This window comes from Electrophorus electricus, chromosome 19 (genome assembly GCF_041902795.1).
Source record: "Electrophorus electricus isolate QZ-2024a chromosome 19, ASM4190279v1, whole genome shotgun sequence".
NCBI lineage: Eukaryota > Metazoa > Chordata > Actinopteri > Gymnotiformes > Gymnotidae > Electrophorus > Electrophorus electricus.
Genome location: NC_137515.1, coordinates 1525001 through 1545000, shown reverse-complemented (window position 1 = coordinate 1545000; position 20000 = coordinate 1525001). Strand labels below are relative to the sequence as shown.

Genomic DNA, 20000 nt, shown 5'->3' with positions numbered 1-20000 from the left:
TTTGCAGTTCATATCAGCTCGTCTTGCTGAAATATTCTTCTTTAACTGTCATAGATGGATATTCCTTTAGTATTTAAAATAATAATAATAAAATCAAATTTCCAGCACTAGGCTGCCGCGAAGACTGTTATGAGAACAGCCCACAGAGCGCTAGCTGAGGACATGACGAGACTCGGGATAGAACAGTGGGGGATGAGAAGTGTGTCCATGCTCGGTCCCTGCATCTCCTCCCGGGGCCCTTCACTGGGCTCCCTGTGCCCCCCCCCCCCCCCCCCCCGGCTGCAGCAGAGAAGTGAACAGGAAGAACTCGGAGGCCTCTGCACAGCAGGACAGGAACAGGAACGTCCTGCAGGGGGGGAACCATGCGGTCATCAGGAGTGTGGACAGTTTGGCAGGGCACTATAATACACAGAAAACTAGCACAGAATAAAAAAATGACAAAACAACTCATTTTAGCAGCTCCAGCCATGTGACACTAAGTGTGCCAAGACGTCTGTGTGTAGTTAAGGCAAATGATTTCAGTAGAATTCATTACTGTGAAGCATTGACTCAAATGCATTTAAAAATGAGTTTTCTGTTTCTATCTTTTTCTCCGAATATGTGAGATATTAATGTACTGAATTGGATTTGGGATCTGATCTCTGAGTCAATATTAGTCAGGTTCCAGGAGTAATACAGCATTGGTCTTTAAAATGGTCTTTAAAATGGTCTTTAAACTCCTTTGCTCTGCAGAGTTCACAGTGCCCATATGGAATTTCACCAGATTAAACCCACTTTCTTGCTTCTCCAGTGTGGGGCAGGCTGAGGGGTATTTAGGGCATAACCCTGTTTCAAAGAGGAGACAGGCTGGAACACAGGCCTGGGGATTGATTCTATCCAAATGGGTCCTGTAAAATGCTTGATTGCTTAGGAAGTTAAGATGGTAAGTCTGAGGCAGGGAGGAATTTCGTCAGCTTAACACAAGCTTTTTGATCCGGCGAGATTCACGGTGCAGACTGCCTCCTAATGTCTCCCGCTTTTTTGAAACAATACTCCTGTGTCTGATCGCACTGATCCCCCACCCCCAGCGACGACCCCTGACCTCTCAAGATGCTGTTGAGAGGGGAGCCAAGGAATGTGGGAGGATTTGAGCCTCCCTCTCTCTCTCGGTCTGACTTTCTCTTTCTCTCTCTCTCTCTCTCTCTCTCTCTCTCTCTCTTTCTCTCTCTCTCTCTCTCTCTCTCTCGGTTTCTTTCTCTCATTTCCAAACTGTGATTTCATCTCAGCCATTGAAAATGGCTGCCATGTGCAAGCAATTATACCTCGCAATATAATCATGAGAACAGAGAATTCCTAAACCTTAAACAGACACACACACTTAACATATGGACGGGGAAAAAACAGTCATTGTGCAATAACAATTAACTCCTAAGTTGGCTTGAGGCTTGTGAAGGCACACTCTGTGACCTTTAAGAAAAAGGAAAGAAAAAAAGTGTTGATTTGACACCTCTACATGCATCGCTAACCCATGTCCCATCCACCCAGCCGTGCGTACAGATGCTACCGTCTGGGTTCGTCCTTTTCGGACGAGCTAAGCTTGGTGCGGCTTTGGTCTGCCTGAAGAGCGCCGCGACCCGAGACCTGAGCGTTCCGCCCTCCGTTTTCTCTGATCATTACCCCAGTGCCCACTGACAGCCCTGGCATGGTACCCATGGATGCTCAGTGCTGGCATTCCAGCTCAGGCAGGTATTGCCCTTATCTGCTCATGATCTCATCTTCCTGTGTGACCCATGCTAGAGTGCAGCTTGCACAAGTCCTTGGTTAAGTTTGCTTGCTGTTGTTAATTTGCATATATGCATATATTCATTTGCATAAGCTTATTAGAGAGTTTAAGATACAGAAGGCGTGATGCCCATGCTCTTCCCCAAGCGTTCCTATCGGTTCCTACTCGCCCTCTCGGCTTCTACCAGCTCTACCACACCCGCACCAGGCGTATGGCTGATTATCAAGACTGGAGCAAGGTAAACAGAACTCCAGCGGAATACTCCAGAATACTCCAGCAGACAAAAACACTGCACACTTACATCTTTTATGCCAGTATTTTAAGTTTTGCTGTCTGCTAAATGCCGTAAATATAAATGTATTTTAAGTTTTATTTTTTAAAGGTACACCTGAGATATCCTTAGAGTTTTTGATTAACAGTAGTTGCTGCTGCTGATGTTCCTCTTCCTTGGATATTTGCAGCCAAGGCTGAGAGTTTCCGGAGCGTTGCTGGAGCGTTGTCGCAGCATTGCCGGAGAGGCTATTTCAACAGGATTAACGGCTGTCGGTTCACTTTCCTCTAATGTGTTCATATGTTTGCTGTTTGCTCACCCCAGAAACAAAACATAGACTGTGTGCATGCCAGTAGAACAAATAAAATCTGAATAGAAGAAGATGAAGACGTGCGATCTGGCCAGGCCCTGAGACCACGGATCCTTTCTGCTTCAGTCACGGATGTGCTGCCTTTGGTCCGCGAGTCAGCTGGGCACAGCCTGTCCTCCATTGTGAACTGCATGTGCTGCTCTTGTGTATAAATAAAGCTACTCTCTCATGAACAAACTTACATCATGTCCTGCCTGGTACTTATGCAACAGATCCTGGAGGCAGGCCAACATGCGGCAAAGCAGACAGGCAGACTTGCCCACGATCTGACAACAGCCTCCCAACCCCGTCTGAAATCTCTATTTATGACACAGCAACCCAGACGCCCCCCAACGCACACTTAGTGGATGAAGCTGCAGCTTAAACAGAGGATCCTTCAGAGTCTTGATTCCTCCTGCAGGTGGGGACTCTCAACTGGCTTTCATTGCTGAACAAACACAATGGTCTTGGTTGAGCCAAAAGGTTTCACATCAAAATAGAATGTTTAGTAAACAGATTTGTCCGTCTCTGGGGAGATTAGTAAGCACAGTTTTTAGTAAACTAAATTTGCACAATTAGCCTAAATTTCAAATACTTTTTCTAGCTGTTCTTCAGTCTTAAAGTATCATTTAATATAACATTTTTGGCCCTTCAAAACTTTTCAGTGATGACTATAACCACCTTTCTTTTCCGTAACCACTATCTGCCTTCCAGCCACTGAATCTGTCAGATTCTTAATCTGGTCACAATCAGTTTTAGCTGAGGCAGCCACCCAAATGATGTTCAAAGAAGTGAACTGTCTTCCCTCACTGTAAATCTCACGGTTGAGAAAGGCCCAGAAGTTCTCGGTATGTGATGTCAATCGAGGGAAGGAGGCTCGGTCATCATTTGGTCGTCTTTGATGTCGCTGTTTAACCCAGCAGCGTGTATGCGATGATTGTGAAGATCGCATGCGGGCTTCTCAAATGCTGCTGACGTCTTCTTGTACTGCTGCTTGGAGAAAGTGTCTTCTAGACACTGGCTTGAGAGTCCAGCTAGTTCACCATAAACGACTCCAGCCCAGAGCAGTACCCACTTACATCACTGGTGCCTTGTTTGAACTGGTGCTCTGTACCCATTACGGAACCAGCCGTGTGCCCTGCCCTATTCTGGTCCATCTAGAGTCACTCTCATTTCATCTGTCTATAAAACCTTTCAGATTGTGGTCTTCAGGTATTTTTTGGCCCAGACGTGACACATCGACTTGGGAATCTTGACACTTTGTTCTTCCGGACATTCCTGGAAGGTTGCAGTTCCGATCTGGAGGCTAAGAAATTCCTGGTAACAGGTTCCCAAGTCTTTTGCAGTCAACTTGCACCTTTTCTTCTCCACGCTTTTTTGCAGCCCTGTTGAATATTCATAGCAGTGCGTTTGATTGGCCGGTAATCACACCTCGGTAGATGATCGGCTTTTCATTGCTTCTGACTTTTCATCTTCAGTTAAATATCTGTTTGGCCCATTTTCCTGAGGTGAAGAAGCTGCCTAATAATTATGCACAACTTATATAGGTGTTAATTACTTTAAGCCACACCCTCCCTCATTAAACATTAAACTTCATCTGAAAATAATGATACCCAGTTAACATTCTGGTTTAGATGGTTAAAAGCTGATAATATGCACAGAAATAATGAGCAGAACATGAGCCATGATTCTCATGATAGTTGACATGGTAATTGTTCATGCAGTGTACACATACATTTAACAAGTATATATGTCATGCATGTTTACAAAACACAAAATTAATTAAAGTGTGTTTCATTTTAGTTTGAAGTGTTGTCTTCATAGATATAATGTAATGTTTTATGATGATATGTTTGTGTCGTTTGGAGAAAGGATGAGTTCAGTATAAAATCAATCGGTATATTGGTTTATCGTGTAACATGTACATAGACCTTTAACAGGAGGATAATCAGATGGTCAGATGACAGGCAGCAGGGGTCCAGGGTTTGGAGGAGCATCTCGTGTACACCACGCGTTTTCCTTTCACTTATCAAACCACTGGAGCCTTGCAGGACATGCGAGCTTTTAGCAGCGCTGGACGTCTACTGCAGGACAGACACTGTTATGTGTGTTTTGGCTCCTGTTCCTTCCCGACTTCCCCAGAGCCCAGTGACTCCCTCGGTATCTCAATTTTTAGAACTGAATTAAAATATTATTAAGAATTTTTATGAATTACAAAAGTTATAGTGAAAAGCTAAAAGTTATGTTTGTATGAAAGTGCTCAACTGAAGCCGTGACATATTTTACAAAAATAGTAAATATTCCATACATTAACTTAGATAAGCTTTGAGCTTAGTCACATCTTTAATACCGATCCTATGTGGCTTGTGCTAAAACTGCTGGAAACCTACAAGCAAGGCATGAATGGTTGCGCATGGGTCTCTTTCATAAGTTTCTCAGGCCCTTGTGTCTCTCCTGTTCCCCTTTGATGAGAGAGGTTGGAGATCCAGCTATGGCTTCCACACAGAACAAATGTACAGTTACCTTCACCAGGGACACCCTCAAATCTACTATAACGCGCCTGGGACTCACTGGAGACACGCTGTTACACCTACGCCCCCTGTTGTTACCAAAAGTGTCGTGGCCTAATGGGGTGGGTGGGTGGGTGTGTGTGTGTGTGTGTGTGTGTTAGAGGGCTGGTGGGTGGATGGGCGCGCGTGAGGCATCCTGGAGCTGGAATGTGTGTGTATCATGTCCTGCTGTGACACAGGAACTGCAGGAGAAAAGCACGCGGTAACTGGAGTGCGCTCCTTAGCCAAGGCAGTCCTGCAGTGATTGTATTAGTGCCAGCAAGCATCGATCGGTTCTAGCACTTAAATCTCAAGCGTGACAAAACTAGAGGCAAATTAATTGTTCTGTGGAATATTAGGCATCAGAGTACATTAATCCTTTCTCTTGCTGCACGCCTCTGGAATAATAACCGTCTCTCCAGACGCCTGCCCTCGCCGTCGCATGCCCATCCGTATCTCTGCCGGCTTTTTGGTTTCAGCTTGCTGCTGCGTTTGTATTTGCGCTCCATGTTGTTGTCTCTGCTTCCTTTGTTTCCCAACCGAAAGTGGCATGAGCAGGCAGCGGCTTCATTAGCATTCCTCTGCCCACCTTCACCTGCTCCGTCTGTAATTCCTGCACGCTGCAGAAAGCCAAGGCAAGGTGACTTCACCCACGTCCCCCCCGGTCGGCTCGTGGGAGCCTGGAGTGATTAAGATTGTGCACAATAAAGATGCAGGCGTCCACAAACCAATTCCAACTCATACGCGGAGTCGATGTCGCAGCCTGACTTGGCTGACTCTGAAAGGACACGCCGCGTTCACCCCACTGCTTCCACCGAAAACCCACGTGGTAAAGATACATTAGCACCTGACATTATCCTATCAGCACCTGAACCGATGTTTTAAATCAATGTTTGTATTTCCATTTAGGCAGAAACGAAGCCCGTGAGCCTCTTCCAAGTAAACACATTTTCAGCTGGCTGTCACCTGTGCCACGAGGAGTGAACTCTTCTGTCAGCCAGTAACAGGCGTCTGTTTGATCCCTGAACAATGGTAATGTATATGTGCAACCACGAGCCAAAATGAACCGTTTCATTTCTGCTAATGGCAGCTAATGGAGGATAAACTGAAAACTATTTTACTGGCCAGAATATTTTTGTACCATCCATAAAACTATCATGTATTATGCACTTAAAAGCAATTACCTCCAGTGTTTTTTTAGCCAAGAATTCATGCAAGAGAAAATCAGACACAGACTTTGTATTTTTTCAGTTATTTGATTTGTTCACATCCTTCAGTTTGTTTAAGAGGTTGCTATTTTATTTTATTTATTTTTTTTGTATAGTGATTTCAGTAGAAACTGTCTGCCTGCTGCTGAACGCATCTTATTTTCCCACCAAAATCACGGTTTTTACCTGCATCGGGCTGTTGGATGTACATTTCCAGAAACCACTTGAGCAAGTCTTTTCGAAATGACCTGAGTGGTTGAGAAGCTGTTGTGGCGTGTGATGGTTTGGTGTGCAGGCTGAAGACGCAGCATGATGGGTAAAACGTCTCTGCCTCGTAGCTCAGGGGCAAAACCGAACCAACAAACTCTAGACACCAAACCTGCGTGGGCTGATAGACTGATAGTACAACCAAAAATACCACATTCACACAATTTTCTTCTTATTTCTGATTAAATTATGCAATTTTATTTATTTTTTTTGGTTACACTATTCACTCCATTGTTGCAGTACTTGTCATAAATCCCTTTTTTCAGTTAAAACTTTTATGTTACTCCATTATGTTTGCAGCAAAAGACGCTGCATGCATTTGTTCTTCTGGAAGTCTGTCCAATGTGGCAGGCCTTCATGGTCCTCTGCTGTGTGTTCTGGGATTCATGGATCCTTAAGGCCTGAAATGATGTCGGGCTGATAACATGGTGACAGTGGTTTTGTCAGGTTATCAGAATGGCGTCCTCACGTATTTTCCATAACATATGGACAAAGGGAACGCTCAGATAAATAAACGCCATTAGTAATAATCGTACTGCGTTGTGAAATGTAAAAGGGTTTGAAATAAAAGCACATGTGCATATGTTGAACAATCCGGGGGAATACCCCACCCCCATGGCTGTCCTGGCAGGTCCAAACATATAAGTAGGACTCGAATTTCACACCTGCTCCCTGCAGCTTGGTAGAGTTGAGCTCAAAAAATGTACGCAACACTAATTCCAATTTGAAAATCTCCAAATAACCCAAAAAGGATCGAATTAACATTCCAAGGCGAGTGGTTAAAAAAAAAAAGAAAGAAAAAAAAAGATTTGAGTTTTCGAAGTGGCTCCTGCTTTCTTACACTGGATTTGAAGCGATCAAAGCGGCCGGCGAGGGGCCACCCGAGATAGAGTTACCCTGATGGTTGCCACGTGCTGCCTGGGAGAGCCGAGCAGGTCCCGGCAGCGGCGAGCGAAGATAAGCGTAACGTTAGCTTGGTCTTCACCGAGGGCTCTTCAGACGGTCTGAGATGACTGCAGATGCCTACAACTCGCCATCGGCACGCATGGCTCTCGCTGGTGGAACTCCAGGTTTCTCGAGAGCGCGCGAGCGGAACGCACGCTTTCACCCGCTCGCGCACCTCCGGACAGTTGATTACCGGTGCGTGGCCTCTCCTTTCCCCGCCGAACACAGCGGGAGACCAAAGTGACAATAAAAGTCAAACGCCGCGTGCTTGCTGGAGCCCGGGGTGTTTATTAGCATGTAAATGAAATCGCCGCGGCGGGGAGAGGAGGCCGCAGTCTCGTGGTGTTGCTGGAACAACCAGCAGTGAGATGGCCACGTCCAGCCTAGCAGCCCCAGGAACGAGTGTGCACGGACGCTGTGCACCCTAATAGATTACAGTGGTGTTCGTGCGTAGGGTAGAGGAACCGCTTGAATGAATTCGACCCGAATGGGTTGGCATAGTCCGGGACAGCTCGACTTTGAAGTTCAAACGTGTCCACGACTGTGTTAAAGCTTCAGCCCGGCAATTTAAGGTTTTTGTGCTGGAAAATCACTCTCCAAGAGAGCCGTGGACATCCTAGGCTAAGTTTAAGGACATTTGGGTCTGAGGATGAAACTGTCAGAATCCTTAAACGGAGCCCCACAAAAAAGAGATCACGTTTACTTTTCCCAGGGTCAAGCCTACGAGGAAGTTTATACCCCCACCCCAAGCGATAAATAAACACACTTCTCTGCAAAGAAGCGAATGATTTTTGCCGTTAAGCAAAACATACGCACGAGTTAAATGCTGCCAAGTTTCAGATTGAAATTGTTTCCATACCTACTCCCACTATGGCGTGCCCATCTGCTCTGCGCTCGGCCAGCAATAACACATGAGTAATTCTGTCCTAACAGCGAGACAATTCACTCTTTGCCTTTCCCGTTTCGCCAGGGCTACATATATACACGTCGTTAATATGTAGATCGAGTGAAAATATCTAGATTTGGATTGTTCGCATTAGAATACCAACTGGGTTCCAAAAACAATGTGAAATACTGGAAAATGTTACAGATGGAAGATGGCAGTACTTTGGCTGTACATCTGCGGGATAACGTATAGCGGCTTCGTTTGCGTTATTAGGACTGTGTGCGTGAATAACCGGACTGCCTGCTAAGTGAGTAATCCAGTGTGATATCGAGCAGTGACTGTCAAATTGTCAGCTGTTTAAATGCATTGAGAACCTATGACAAGAATTTATGGACGTCTGAGATTTGAGCGCCACATTTGTCAATGACCCTGCTGTTGCCCCAAACAACAGCATTCAGTTCTGTTAACAAAATCATTCTTCACATGGTTATTAATCTAAAGTAAATTAAAGATTCCCTGAGGCCATATGGAGTTTTTGGCAAATGGAATGTCAGAGGTCGTTAACATTAGTATGGTTTGGTGGATGCGCTTATGTAGAGCAACTTACAGATTTATCAGGAAGATGGTTTGCATGCTTCATGGGACTTGAACCCATGACCATGGTGTTACTGCTGTACCCCGCGAGCTACAGTAGACGCTGGAATATTGGCTTTGCGTTAAAGGAATACTTTACTCAAGAATGTAACCTGACTACTTGGCAAATAAGATCCTACTGTCTGACCTCCAACAGTTTTGCAGAAGCAACCCTACGCAGAGACGAGTAAGCCCATAACTCTTATATTCAGGAAGCAGAGATTCTTCACTGTAGAATTCAGCGAAAACTTGATTTGTTGTGGCTGTGAATTGTTTGAGAGAGGTTGCAGAGTGAGAGCTGTTTGTTCAACCCCCCTGTCCCCCTGTGATTAAAAAAATGTAATCAGCATTTCATTATCGCTGATTTGCATGGTAACAGCATGAATATTACGATGGTGTTCTGGGGGTGGGGGTAACTTAATGAATATGCGACAGCCTTCTGTTTAACTAATTTCTCTCTCATCCATATTCAGATGGCTCTTAGGAACAGAGACTCTTAAAGTTTCCATGCAAGCCAAAAGATATGAAGGCAAGTCACAAAGCCAGACTCCCTCATTAAAACTCTGACTGGCATTTCCAAGCGGACGGTACCCGGTCACGGTCTGTAAAAATAACTCTAAAGCTGCAACCAACAGCCTAGGAGATGTGCGTCTTTAACTGGGGCCAGAGGTGGAGTTTGCTAGGTGACCAGTAACATGCTTTAAATGGCAATGCAGGAGGAAAATTTCTTATAGTGTTATTCTCTAATTATGGATTTTATCAGTTCTCTCTCATCATCAGACAGGCCACCGTCATGTTCAGACACACCACTGACCTTTAGGAACTGTTTAAAGCCACTATCAGTGCTGGACTTTGACAGATTAGGAGACAGATAATAATAATAATAATAATAATAATAATAACAACAACAATAATAACAACAATAATAATATTTTATTTCTATGCATATTTTAAGATACCAAGTCACTGCACATAAAAACAAGGTAAAAAAGACAAAATAAAAATGATAATAAAAAAACATAAGAATGCAATAATATGGATTTTGTATAATGCTATTAAAATTCGACAAATAAAATGAATAAACAAAGAGTCACATTGCTGCAATAATGACATAGCTGAGAAAGGAGAATGTCTGTTCTGTTCCCCCCCATACACCACAATACAGATATCCCACCTGTACGTGAAATAGGACCTGGCTGGGCAATTCACACCTTTCTTCCCTCACTCCTATTTCTCCCTAAAATGAGAATTACTACTGGGAGGCTCAGGACAATTTTATGTAGGAGCAAGGACCAAAAATCAATATTTAATTATCCGTGAGCTTTCAGTGACACTACATCTTTAGATGTGTAGGGTTGCGAGGACAGGGTCACCCAGCCTGTAAGCGGGTCCGTCACTGACGAGGCCATCTCTTCCCAAGGCTCCCATCCGCTAGCCTCCAATCAGCTCAGGACTGATGAGTGACAAGCGTCTTAAACCTCACCTTGTCCGGCTGGCTCTCCCCAAGTCTCTTGCAGGAGAGGCGATGCGATACCGGAGTTCTGTAGTTAAGATTCCTGCATCATGCCGAATTGATAAACTAGTGTGGTTTAGACACCCCATCTAGAGGAAGGACAGGACTCTTACTTTGCCTAAGTTGTGCACAGAAGTGTTCGACACGTTGGCTCCCTTCTGCAGTGTCACAGACTTCATTCAATACTTCTGCAGTAGGGAACCGTTAGTATTCTGTAGGTGTCACCTCTGTTCTGAGCAAAGATTTCAATACCCCTTCGCTCATGCGTGTCTGAATATGTGCGGTTTGCCATGAACTGCAGTCAAACAGAAGGTCACTAGGCAGGTTCACCAGTTGGGCTAATGACACCAATTGATTATTTAGTGATGGAACTCCTGCGAAATGGCTCAGGGACTCAGTTTCACTGCATTAATTACTCATTATCATTTATTTGTTTTTTGATCTCTGTCTTTCTGCTTCAGCCCCCGTGCACATAGATGACATGAGACAGGATCAGAGCTCATCTCCAGGATGGGCTGCAGTTTCTGGGCCTTCTCCCCCACTCTTCTGTCAGGTGTCCTTTGTGTTCCCAGTTAGAGGACGTTGAAGCCAGTTCTCCGAAGGCACCTGTGCGAGTTTAATGCCAGAGTAGCGCCGGTCGATACGCTTCAGCAACAAAGGCAGAGAATTGAAGCAGCAAAGACACAAGCACATTAGGCTGTGGTCGAGACCAATACTAGCCCGACAGGCTGTCGGAGGAGAAAAGAAACAGGAAAAAGGAAAAAAAGCTGGCCCTGTCACGTAGCCCGTCCTGCCTTTGAATCCGCATCGCAGCTGTCGAAGTCACGGTCCTCCTGTAAATTATGGGCAAACAAAAATCCAGTTTTTGTTAACCCATTTTGGTTAAATGATAAAGGCATTCGTTTGGACGCAACGTGTTCTCCACACCTAACACTGTGGTTGAGATTCTTCCGTCAGACTGCGGCCCACAGGTGCAGACAGCCCGTCGGAGGTCTGAGGCTATCGGGCGTGCAGCCGACGCGCTGGGCGAGGCGGGGCGTTATGTCTTTAAGCGCCCCTCCGATGTGTTGTCTGCACACTCTACACTTAATGCTTACTCGTGCAAGTCTGCGCTAAATGAAGTGCCTCGGCTTTATTGCCGGCTGTAAGGCAATTGATTCGGTCATTTTAATCAATTTATTTAATTAGTCATACATTCGTCTCTTTACGTGCTCTGCTGTTCTCCTTGTCTCTCCTTGTGTGTCTCGGGGGATTATTGGGGAAATCATCTCACCCCCACTGCGATAGATGGGAACGATAAACAAAAGTCTATTAACTCCTCGCTGGTGTTGAAAGATCATATGAAATTGGATCAGTGGTGCGTACTGCTGGCAATCTGAATGAATATGACTGGCCTTAAATGATGGAAGATTCCAGCACGGCGAACAGCTTTGCAAAGACAATTACGTAAACATTAGAAATCTGCTGCTCAAGACATTTCCGTACAGTATGAAACATGGGTACAGTCGTACAAGTGAGCGTTTGGATACTATAGTTTATGGGAATGAGGAAAAGTAGTTTGTACAGAAAAGATTCAAAACCGGGATTGATAAACTGCAGCAAGTCACTGGTTAATGACCATCAAAGCAATTTTGCCTCAGAGCAAAACGTCTGTGCATTTTCACTCTGAGAGTCACAGTTTTATAATTGTATGCTAGTTCCAATTGTTTTATAAAGTCCTAAAAATGTAGTGGTGTCTTCAAGCCAAGACCTGAGAGAAGGAACTGTGTGTGTGTGGGGGGGGGACATTGCACATTAGGTATTCAGCAAGCATTCCTGAATCCCATTTAATCAAGCTGTGATTAGGAGAGATGTGGGAAGGATGGGGAGGATGAGATCGCCCTTCACGCTGATAAGGTCTGGCCAGGGCAAGAACCAAGCCGCTCCAGGTCCGAGTAGTCAGACAGGCGCAGCTCAAATTATGGAAATGTATTCCGCTCTTCTTCTTCTCCTCCTCCTCTCTCTCTCTCTCCTGCTCGGACTTCGGCCGCATCCCTCTGGTGGAACGTGCACCGATGGGCGTTATCGTACGGCCGTAGCGTACGCCATCTGTGAGCTCACGCACGAATGGGTGAGCTGCTTTTCTGAGCTGCTGCAAGTAGGGCATTAACCCTCTGCCCCCGATGTAAAGACTCACAAACCTGCCGTTCAGGGCTTTACATTTTTAATACAGCAGCTAGCTTATTCCTTACACAGTGATACTGATCAAACAAAGCCAGTCGTGTGTTGTTATTATTATATGACTTTATCTGATTAAATATTACCAGAAAATAGGCGTGATTAATTTTTCTCTGATGGGCCACCACATAAGCATCCAGCTTCTGAAGATGATTAGAGATTGCAGACTCCTCGTTAAAGAGTCTACACACTCCTCATTTAAGAGTTTACAGACTTCTCATTAAAGAGCTTACAGGCTCGTTAAAGAGGAACCACACTGCTACCTGTGTTCAGTATCTTAGATCGTATTGACTGCCACAACAAATATCTGTTTAATGCAGAACCTTTTCTATTCTGTACCAATCTGGTCATTGTAATGGTTTAAGATCTTTCTGAAGTTAACACTGTACTCACCAAAACAGTATTTAACAATGCACAAAGTCAATCAAAAACAGTTCATTTAGCACAGAAGCCTCCTTCAAATTCAATTAGAGCCAAATTAACAAAGTTATTTTCACCTTTTTACCACCAAAAAATGAAATCCCATTTACATGCTTCTCTTGAGCAGTCAAATAAATGTAACAGTTAATAACTGGGGAAAGAAGATGGACTGACCTTGTCTCTGAGACCCTGAAGGGCAGAGAGAGAGAGAGAGAGAGAGAGAGAGAGAGAGAGAGAGAGAGAGAGAGTGTGTGTGTCTGGGGGGGGATATTCTCCTCCATTATTCATTAGGACTTGTTAGGCAGCGCTGGTAGCTGAGGTGGGTCTCTGCATTATTAGGATTCTGGTTTGCTGGCTCCAATAAGACCTCTAACAGAAGGCTTGTCATCACTCACTCACTTTAATTATCATTTCTATTCCCTCCGCTTTCCTCTGCTCTGTGATCTTCAGTCATCTCATACACACTCACACACACACACACACACACACACACACACACTCACTCACACACACACACACACACACACACACACACACACACACACACACACACTCACACACACACACACTCACACACACACACACACACACACACACACTCACACACACACACACACACACACACACACACACTCTCACACACACACACACACACACACACACACACACTCACACACACACACACACACACACACACACACACACACACACACATTCTACCCTTACAGTCCTCTGTAAAAATAATAGAGTAATGCCCCACCCTGCGTGTAGATACTGTAAAACTCATGATACCATTTGCATACATTCTTTGACTTCTCCCCGTATGTTCCAGTAAGTCCATGTTTCCAGGGAATGGAAAACTCTTTCTTTATGTTTTTTTGTGTCGTATGTCCTGCTGCAAATCAGGGAGAAGTGTGGATGAGTTAATAAATGTAGATTTATTATTCAGTCAAAATAACAATGGTCTGTTGCTTGTTTTTAAATGATTAAATTCAATATAGACATCGGGTTACTATGTGAAGGACAATATTCCCACCTGGTGGCCAATGCTTGATATTACATGTATTTATTTTTAGCCATTTAACAGCATCTGTAGGTTGTCACATGTTTAGACACCATGTATTCTCATAACCTCACCTACAGAGTACAGATCCCCCCTATGAGGAGTCGTTTAAGCCTTTATTCTCTAACGCCTCGCAGGTTTGTCTCTGTGGAGCCACGACACGGCCTTTTAAAATCTCTTAGTGCGCTCTTGGGTTTACATGTGAGGGACTATATTAGTCTATACTCTAAATACAGGAATGTAGATGTTATGAAAAATCTCTTTATAGCATAACTTATTGCATATTTGGAGATTTTGGATTTTGTCAGTATGTTTTTATTAATACTTTTAAAATGTTATTAATAATGTGTCAAACCGCTGACTTTCCAGAACCCCCGAACCTTTGTGAAGCTATTCAGTGCGTGTTTATGCGCGAATAAGAGAAGCATAAGCAAGGCGAAAGCCAGTGTGAGCCCTTCTTCCTTCATACCAAGGAACTTTTTAAAAGCGGGTCTGATGTTTCTTCAACAGTTGTAGAACAATTGTTCACACAAACACTTTAACCGTAAATATACCTTTAGGAATCAAAATGTCTCCACTGGAAATGCCATGAAATGTACTAATCGCTGTTTAATCTCTAAGTAGCTCAAAACATAAAATATAAATGACCAAAAATAAATCAATTATATTTTTAATAGGCACACGTGTACTGAGAACAGTAAAGAACTTTAACACACCAACGGCACCAAGCAGGACAAGGAGTCAAGATTGCAAATAAATCCTAAATAAAGAAACAGTACTTCAGTGCCTAATTCGTAGGTAAATCAAACTTATTTCAGGTACTAGGACAGCTATATGTTTTAATCGAATTGTTCCGTTGTTCACTGGTATATTTTCTGCCTGCTGGCTCATTCGTACCCGGGAGTCTAGGGCCTCGTGTGTGGCCCCGTTATCCACGCGAGTCACGATCCGCTGGGTCGTCCAGGAGCGGACGGTTATCGTGACTCAGCCGGTGGAGGGAGCTGTATCCCCACTTACAGCATTTAATGTAAACTGCTGTAGTCGATAAATATGTGGTATTTTTAAGATGCCACCAGAGGACGTTAAAGACCACAGTGACCACAATAAAGACCATATTACTAGTTGACGGTTTCTTCAGGTTTTAAAGAAACATACATCACCATTCAGAGTCGACTAAATTGGGGATTTATTGGCCACATGTGGGTGGCTGGGTGTGTGTGTGGTGTGTGTGTGTGTGTGTGTGTGCTGGAAATAACATGCTGTCAGATTAGTGATGTAAAAATGGTACAACGAAATATTTTCTCTCTGTGAATTGGACACAGATTTTATCACATTCCATTTTTATTGCTCAAAAAATAACATTGTTTTCTGAACCTTGTATGTATTTCTATACACATTTGCCAGCCACAGAAATAGCTACCGTGTACCAGTACTACAGACTGTTCACATGCACAGCTCATCAACAGGACCAACACTAGCAGGATATTATTTGGACTACTGACCCTTCTCAACATGACGTTAACATGGACATGGACCGATGTTGTTGCTGGACTGGGAGTCCATCTGCCATCAGATGAAGGGTTAAGGGATAAACACACACACACACACACACACACACACACACACACACACACACACACACACACACACACACACAATACACCTGAAAAGTTCACCTTCAAGGTGTTTGTAATAAGGTAGTGATTCTAATAACGTGGTTGATTAGTTTAAGCAGATCTGTAATGTGTGTGTATATAAAGGCATTTCATCTAAATGTCAAACCCAGCTGAAGTCCTGTCTCCTGATTCAGGCCTCCATCTGCCAGGCTCATAGTTAGCAGCTCTTCCATCAGTCCTGCCAGATGAGCTGACGTCTCTTTCTGGGAAGTGTACGAATGATCAAAGGCACTGTGTTCATTATTTAGATTTCCTCCTGTCACGCTGTTTAAGCGCACAGTGTTGTGTATGTGTTCTGATGTTTTCCACATACTCACAATCTCAAGATGTTCACTGAGGTCCTTCACGTCACCTGTTGTGCCCTCGCCTACAGAGTGTTTAGTCACTTGTTTTCTAAATGTTTAAATGTTTGCATGTTCGAATAGGCTTCACTACTCCTCACGCTGTGCCCATCTTGTAAACAGGAAGCATGCACTCAGGAGAAATGTCAATGTCGTCTGATTGGCTGAAGGATGTCCTTGGAGACATGCATTTCATCTGATTGGCTGAAGGATGTCCTCGGAGACACGCATTTCATTATTATTATATTCATTATTATCATTATTATCAACTTTCCCAAGTGTGATTGAACCCCCCCCCCCCTGGATAACTACACTCAAAATAGGGATTTAATACTGTAGTAGGACAGCATGCAAAACCAGAGCTGGGATTCGTTCCATCCAGAGCGCTGGACTTCCTGAAGTTTGGATGTGCAGTTGTTTGCTACAAAGCTCAGGGTCCCCAAAGCAATACTCACCCCCTACAACCAAACCCAGCCAGCATCCTCCCTTGTAGACATCTGGGGTAGCAACACCTGCCATCCATCACCTGGAGCAGGTTCACGTGGTCTTCAGTGTGAATTGGTGCTGCAAAACCTGTCAATAAATTGTCTATTCGATGTGCATCCTAAATTAAGGGAACAAACACAAAATATAATTCCAACACAATAAAATCACATGGACAAAAATACTTTGAAATACAAGATAACATATTTGCATTTCTGTCTCAGACACATGTTTTGATGTTTGGATTTTTCCAGATTTATCCATGACTTCGCCCAACTATTTACAAAGATGGTAAAAAAAATTGTAACGATCTTCCTGCTTTCCCCTCAGAATTAAGGACTCACATCTTCTCGTGTAACAAACACCTCGAGATTAAGAGATTGTAGTCAGTTACTTCTGTGCCTTGGTTTGAAGCCCTAAAATTCTAACTGTGGGGGATTTATTGGTTCGTGCTAATAAAAGCCATACAATACACATTGATGCTGCACTCTAGCTGGAAAACCTTTGAGACACTAAACATTATTTTGGCACACTTCTGTTCAAGGTTAAACATATTTAATGATACTGCTCACCCACAGACTGTTCAAATGCAAGCAAAAAAAAAAACCCCAGCTCTGAAGTTTGTAGTCCTCCCGAGTGTAAACAGGGCCGGTTTTCTGGTTCGGCTACATAAATTAACGCCACCTGTCATGTTTTGAAAGCACCACAACACAAAACGTATATACAAAGCGGTTTGTTATCCACGGCTGAGCGTGTTTCAGTAACGAGCCTTTCATGTAGATAGGAGTACTTTCATGCAGTATATTAATACTCTTACAATAACCAGATCGATGGTGAAGTCTGCAAAACCATGAAGTCTTTTTGCGTGTACAGTACCGGTCATACACCTGTCACCTGTTTGGCATCGCTACCATACTCCTTTAGGGTGGGCGTGTGACGACGAGCTTGTGTACTGTTCACCGTAGTGGGTTTGGATGACTTCCACTTCTGCTACTCAGCTCACTGTTATTCACTTAATTAAGCACCACTAGATGGCAACAGAGTCCAGAGGGTTTTTTAAATATTTTTTTTATTTTATATAAATTGTGTTTATATATATATATATATATATATATATATATATATATATATATATATATATATATATATATATATATATATATATATATAAAATATTGTTTGGGCAGCAACTGAAAGGTTGAAGTGGAAAACGTAAGTAAGCGCTTTGCACGCACTCTGCAGAGTCGTTAATGATGCATTTCAGCAGGTGTGTGCTGTGCGTGTGCAAACAGCTGCTGACTTATTCATTTCATTATTCGTGTATTCCTGCGACATCTGAGAGCGGCTCTTTTTTGCCTCTTCTGTTTCACGAGTCCAAAACGTTTCTAGGAACATCTCGAGCTCCTGCTCTTAGTGCCCCTCGACGAGGCCGCGAGCCTTAGAACCGTTTGTCCTCTCATCTGTAACGGCACGCGCTCGGAAGTGCTGGATCACGCGCCGTCATTCCGAGTTATTTGCTGTTTTTAAGAGGAATTTCACAGTGCAGTCATCAGCTGCATGAAGTGGTCAGAGCGGGAATCAGTCTGTCCCTTCCGCTGGCCTTGTGGTGTCGTGTAGTCGTAATGACGTATATGGTATAGATCTGAATTAGACTTCACTCTGACGTGTTTAGCTTGTCTTGGGGGTATTCTTGTGCTCAGATGAAAGCACACAGAGAACGATAATGGAAGCATGCAGAGATGGCATGTTCTCACAGGTCTGAGGTGTGTGTGTGTGCGCGCGCGCGCGTGTGGTTGGGAGGGATTGGACTTTTCAGGCTGTTTTCCATAACACATTCGATCCATTTCTTGTCTGATGTAGAAAAAAAATTGAATTGACAGCTGAATGGAATTTTGGCTGCTAAATTCTAGTTTGCTAGTTGGATTATTTGTTTTTATGTCACGTCAAATGAACTGATGACTGTGGGAGCAGAAACTCTGTCACTGTGTCTGTGGCTTTAGAGAAACTGAAAGACTCGGGAATTCAAAACATGTTTTGCCACATAGTTTTATTTTGTACATAGTAATGAAACTGGAGTTTTCCACTGCGGTTTCTCCCAACACTGCATGAGGGGATGAATCAGTGTGTGTGTACATCCTACAGGAATGGAGCTGTTTCATTTCTTCAACCATCTGTTCAGCCACATCCATCTATACCAGCAATGCTGCTGCCTCAGCTCACCAACAGTGCTCTCTCTCTCTCTCTCTCTCTCTCTACTGCAGTAGAGGTGACTCATGCCTATGAGACACCTCGGGTTTAGCAGCTGAGCAGCTCCAGAAACGGGCCGCTTCTCCAGTACCGGACTCTATAGCTGCCTCAGTTCTTGGCCCAGCTCCAAGCTTTGTTGGTATGAAGCAGAGTGACATCTCAGAACAACTGGGTCTTTCTGAGAGGGCCGTGGAACTGGAGGGCGACGAGGGGAGGTGTGTGGCTGGTCGAGCCATGCGTTCTTCTGCCAGCCTGGCACGACCCTCGCCGGTGTTCTTGGCTCTGGGGTTGTCCAGAGGGGCTGTATTCACAGGAGCACAACGAGGGGGTTCCTCTGGTTTCATTTGTGCCTGGCTTTGTAGGGTTCATTTTTGATGTTTTTTGATCTTCGATGCCAAATGTCTGTGCATGAACTAATGAGGGCTTTCAGCATACTGCAACGGAATTATCAACATATCAGGGCCTTGATCTCTGTCAGAGGAATTTAATAAGCACAGAACGCATGTGTGTACGTGCACGTGTGTGTGTGATTCATTCATTCATTCTCTCTCTCCATTTCCATCTGATCCCCTTTCCATGCAATCAATACATCCTTGATGCTTATCTTTCTATGAAGGCGGGCGCTCTCTCTCTCTCTCTCTCGCTCTCTCTTTCTACTTGGTTCATGGACCGTGTTAGTATGGCAACCAGCAGCAAAGTACATCCTCTACAGTCAAAACCTCTTTCTTTTTTTTTTTTTTAAACACCCTGGGTTTTCCTTTCTCGTAGAGGCATAAAACAAGCCTATGCACCGATTCTCTCTCAGGAAGAGGTCAGGGGTCTGTCACTGTAAAAAGCCCCCCGCCTCTGATGGACACTGATTGTGTAAGATCGATCAGCTTTTGAAAGCCTTGCATAAGCGATTTAGCCCCAGGAAATGCTAATAATTGCTTCCCTGTGCTAAATGCTGATTCCTTAATCCCTAATTTGATCTGGGATGATGTCATTCATGCAGGCACTCCAAGACTGTTTCTGCCAAATGCAAAAGTGCAAGCGCACCCCTCTGTTTCCATCTCTCCAGTCAGACCTTCCGTCCAAGGCCAAAGCCATCCTACGATCTCCCTGTCCCCTTAGGCACCACTCCCACTTTACTTCCTGTTCCCCCAGGCAATTCCTAATCTGTTTCTTTAT

General features: G+C 44.1%; 1 protein-coding gene and 1 long non-coding RNA gene across 4 annotated transcripts in view; both read left to right on the top strand.

Annotated features, from left to right (window-relative positions):
• LOC145652400 (uncharacterized) overlaps positions 1-2569 on the top strand; it is a 4817-nt gene extending 2248 nt beyond the window's left edge. Inside the window, exons 2-3 of one of the 2 annotated variants that reach the window (XR_014118682.1) lie at positions 1525-1725; positions 1909-2569. This is a non-coding gene — a long non-coding RNA (uncharacterized LOC145652400). Of the gene's footprint in view, positions 1-1524 lie in introns of both variants that reach the window. The other variant, XR_014118681.1, reaches the window with a different exon arrangement.
• mn1a (MN1 proto-oncogene, transcriptional regulator a) overlaps positions 1-20000 on the top strand; it is a 72937-nt gene that overhangs the window by 22533 nt on the left and 30404 nt on the right. The window contains exons 2-3 of one of the 2 annotated variants that reach the window (XM_081702085.1): positions 5558-5760; positions 5841-5963. In XM_081702085.1, coding sequence (XP_081558211.1) covers positions 5558-5760; positions 5841-5915 — 278 coding nt within the window. In that variant the 3' untranslated portion in view covers positions 5916-5963. The remainder of the gene's footprint in view (positions 1-5557; positions 5761-5840; positions 5964-20000) is intronic. The other variant, XM_081702087.1, reaches the window with a different exon arrangement.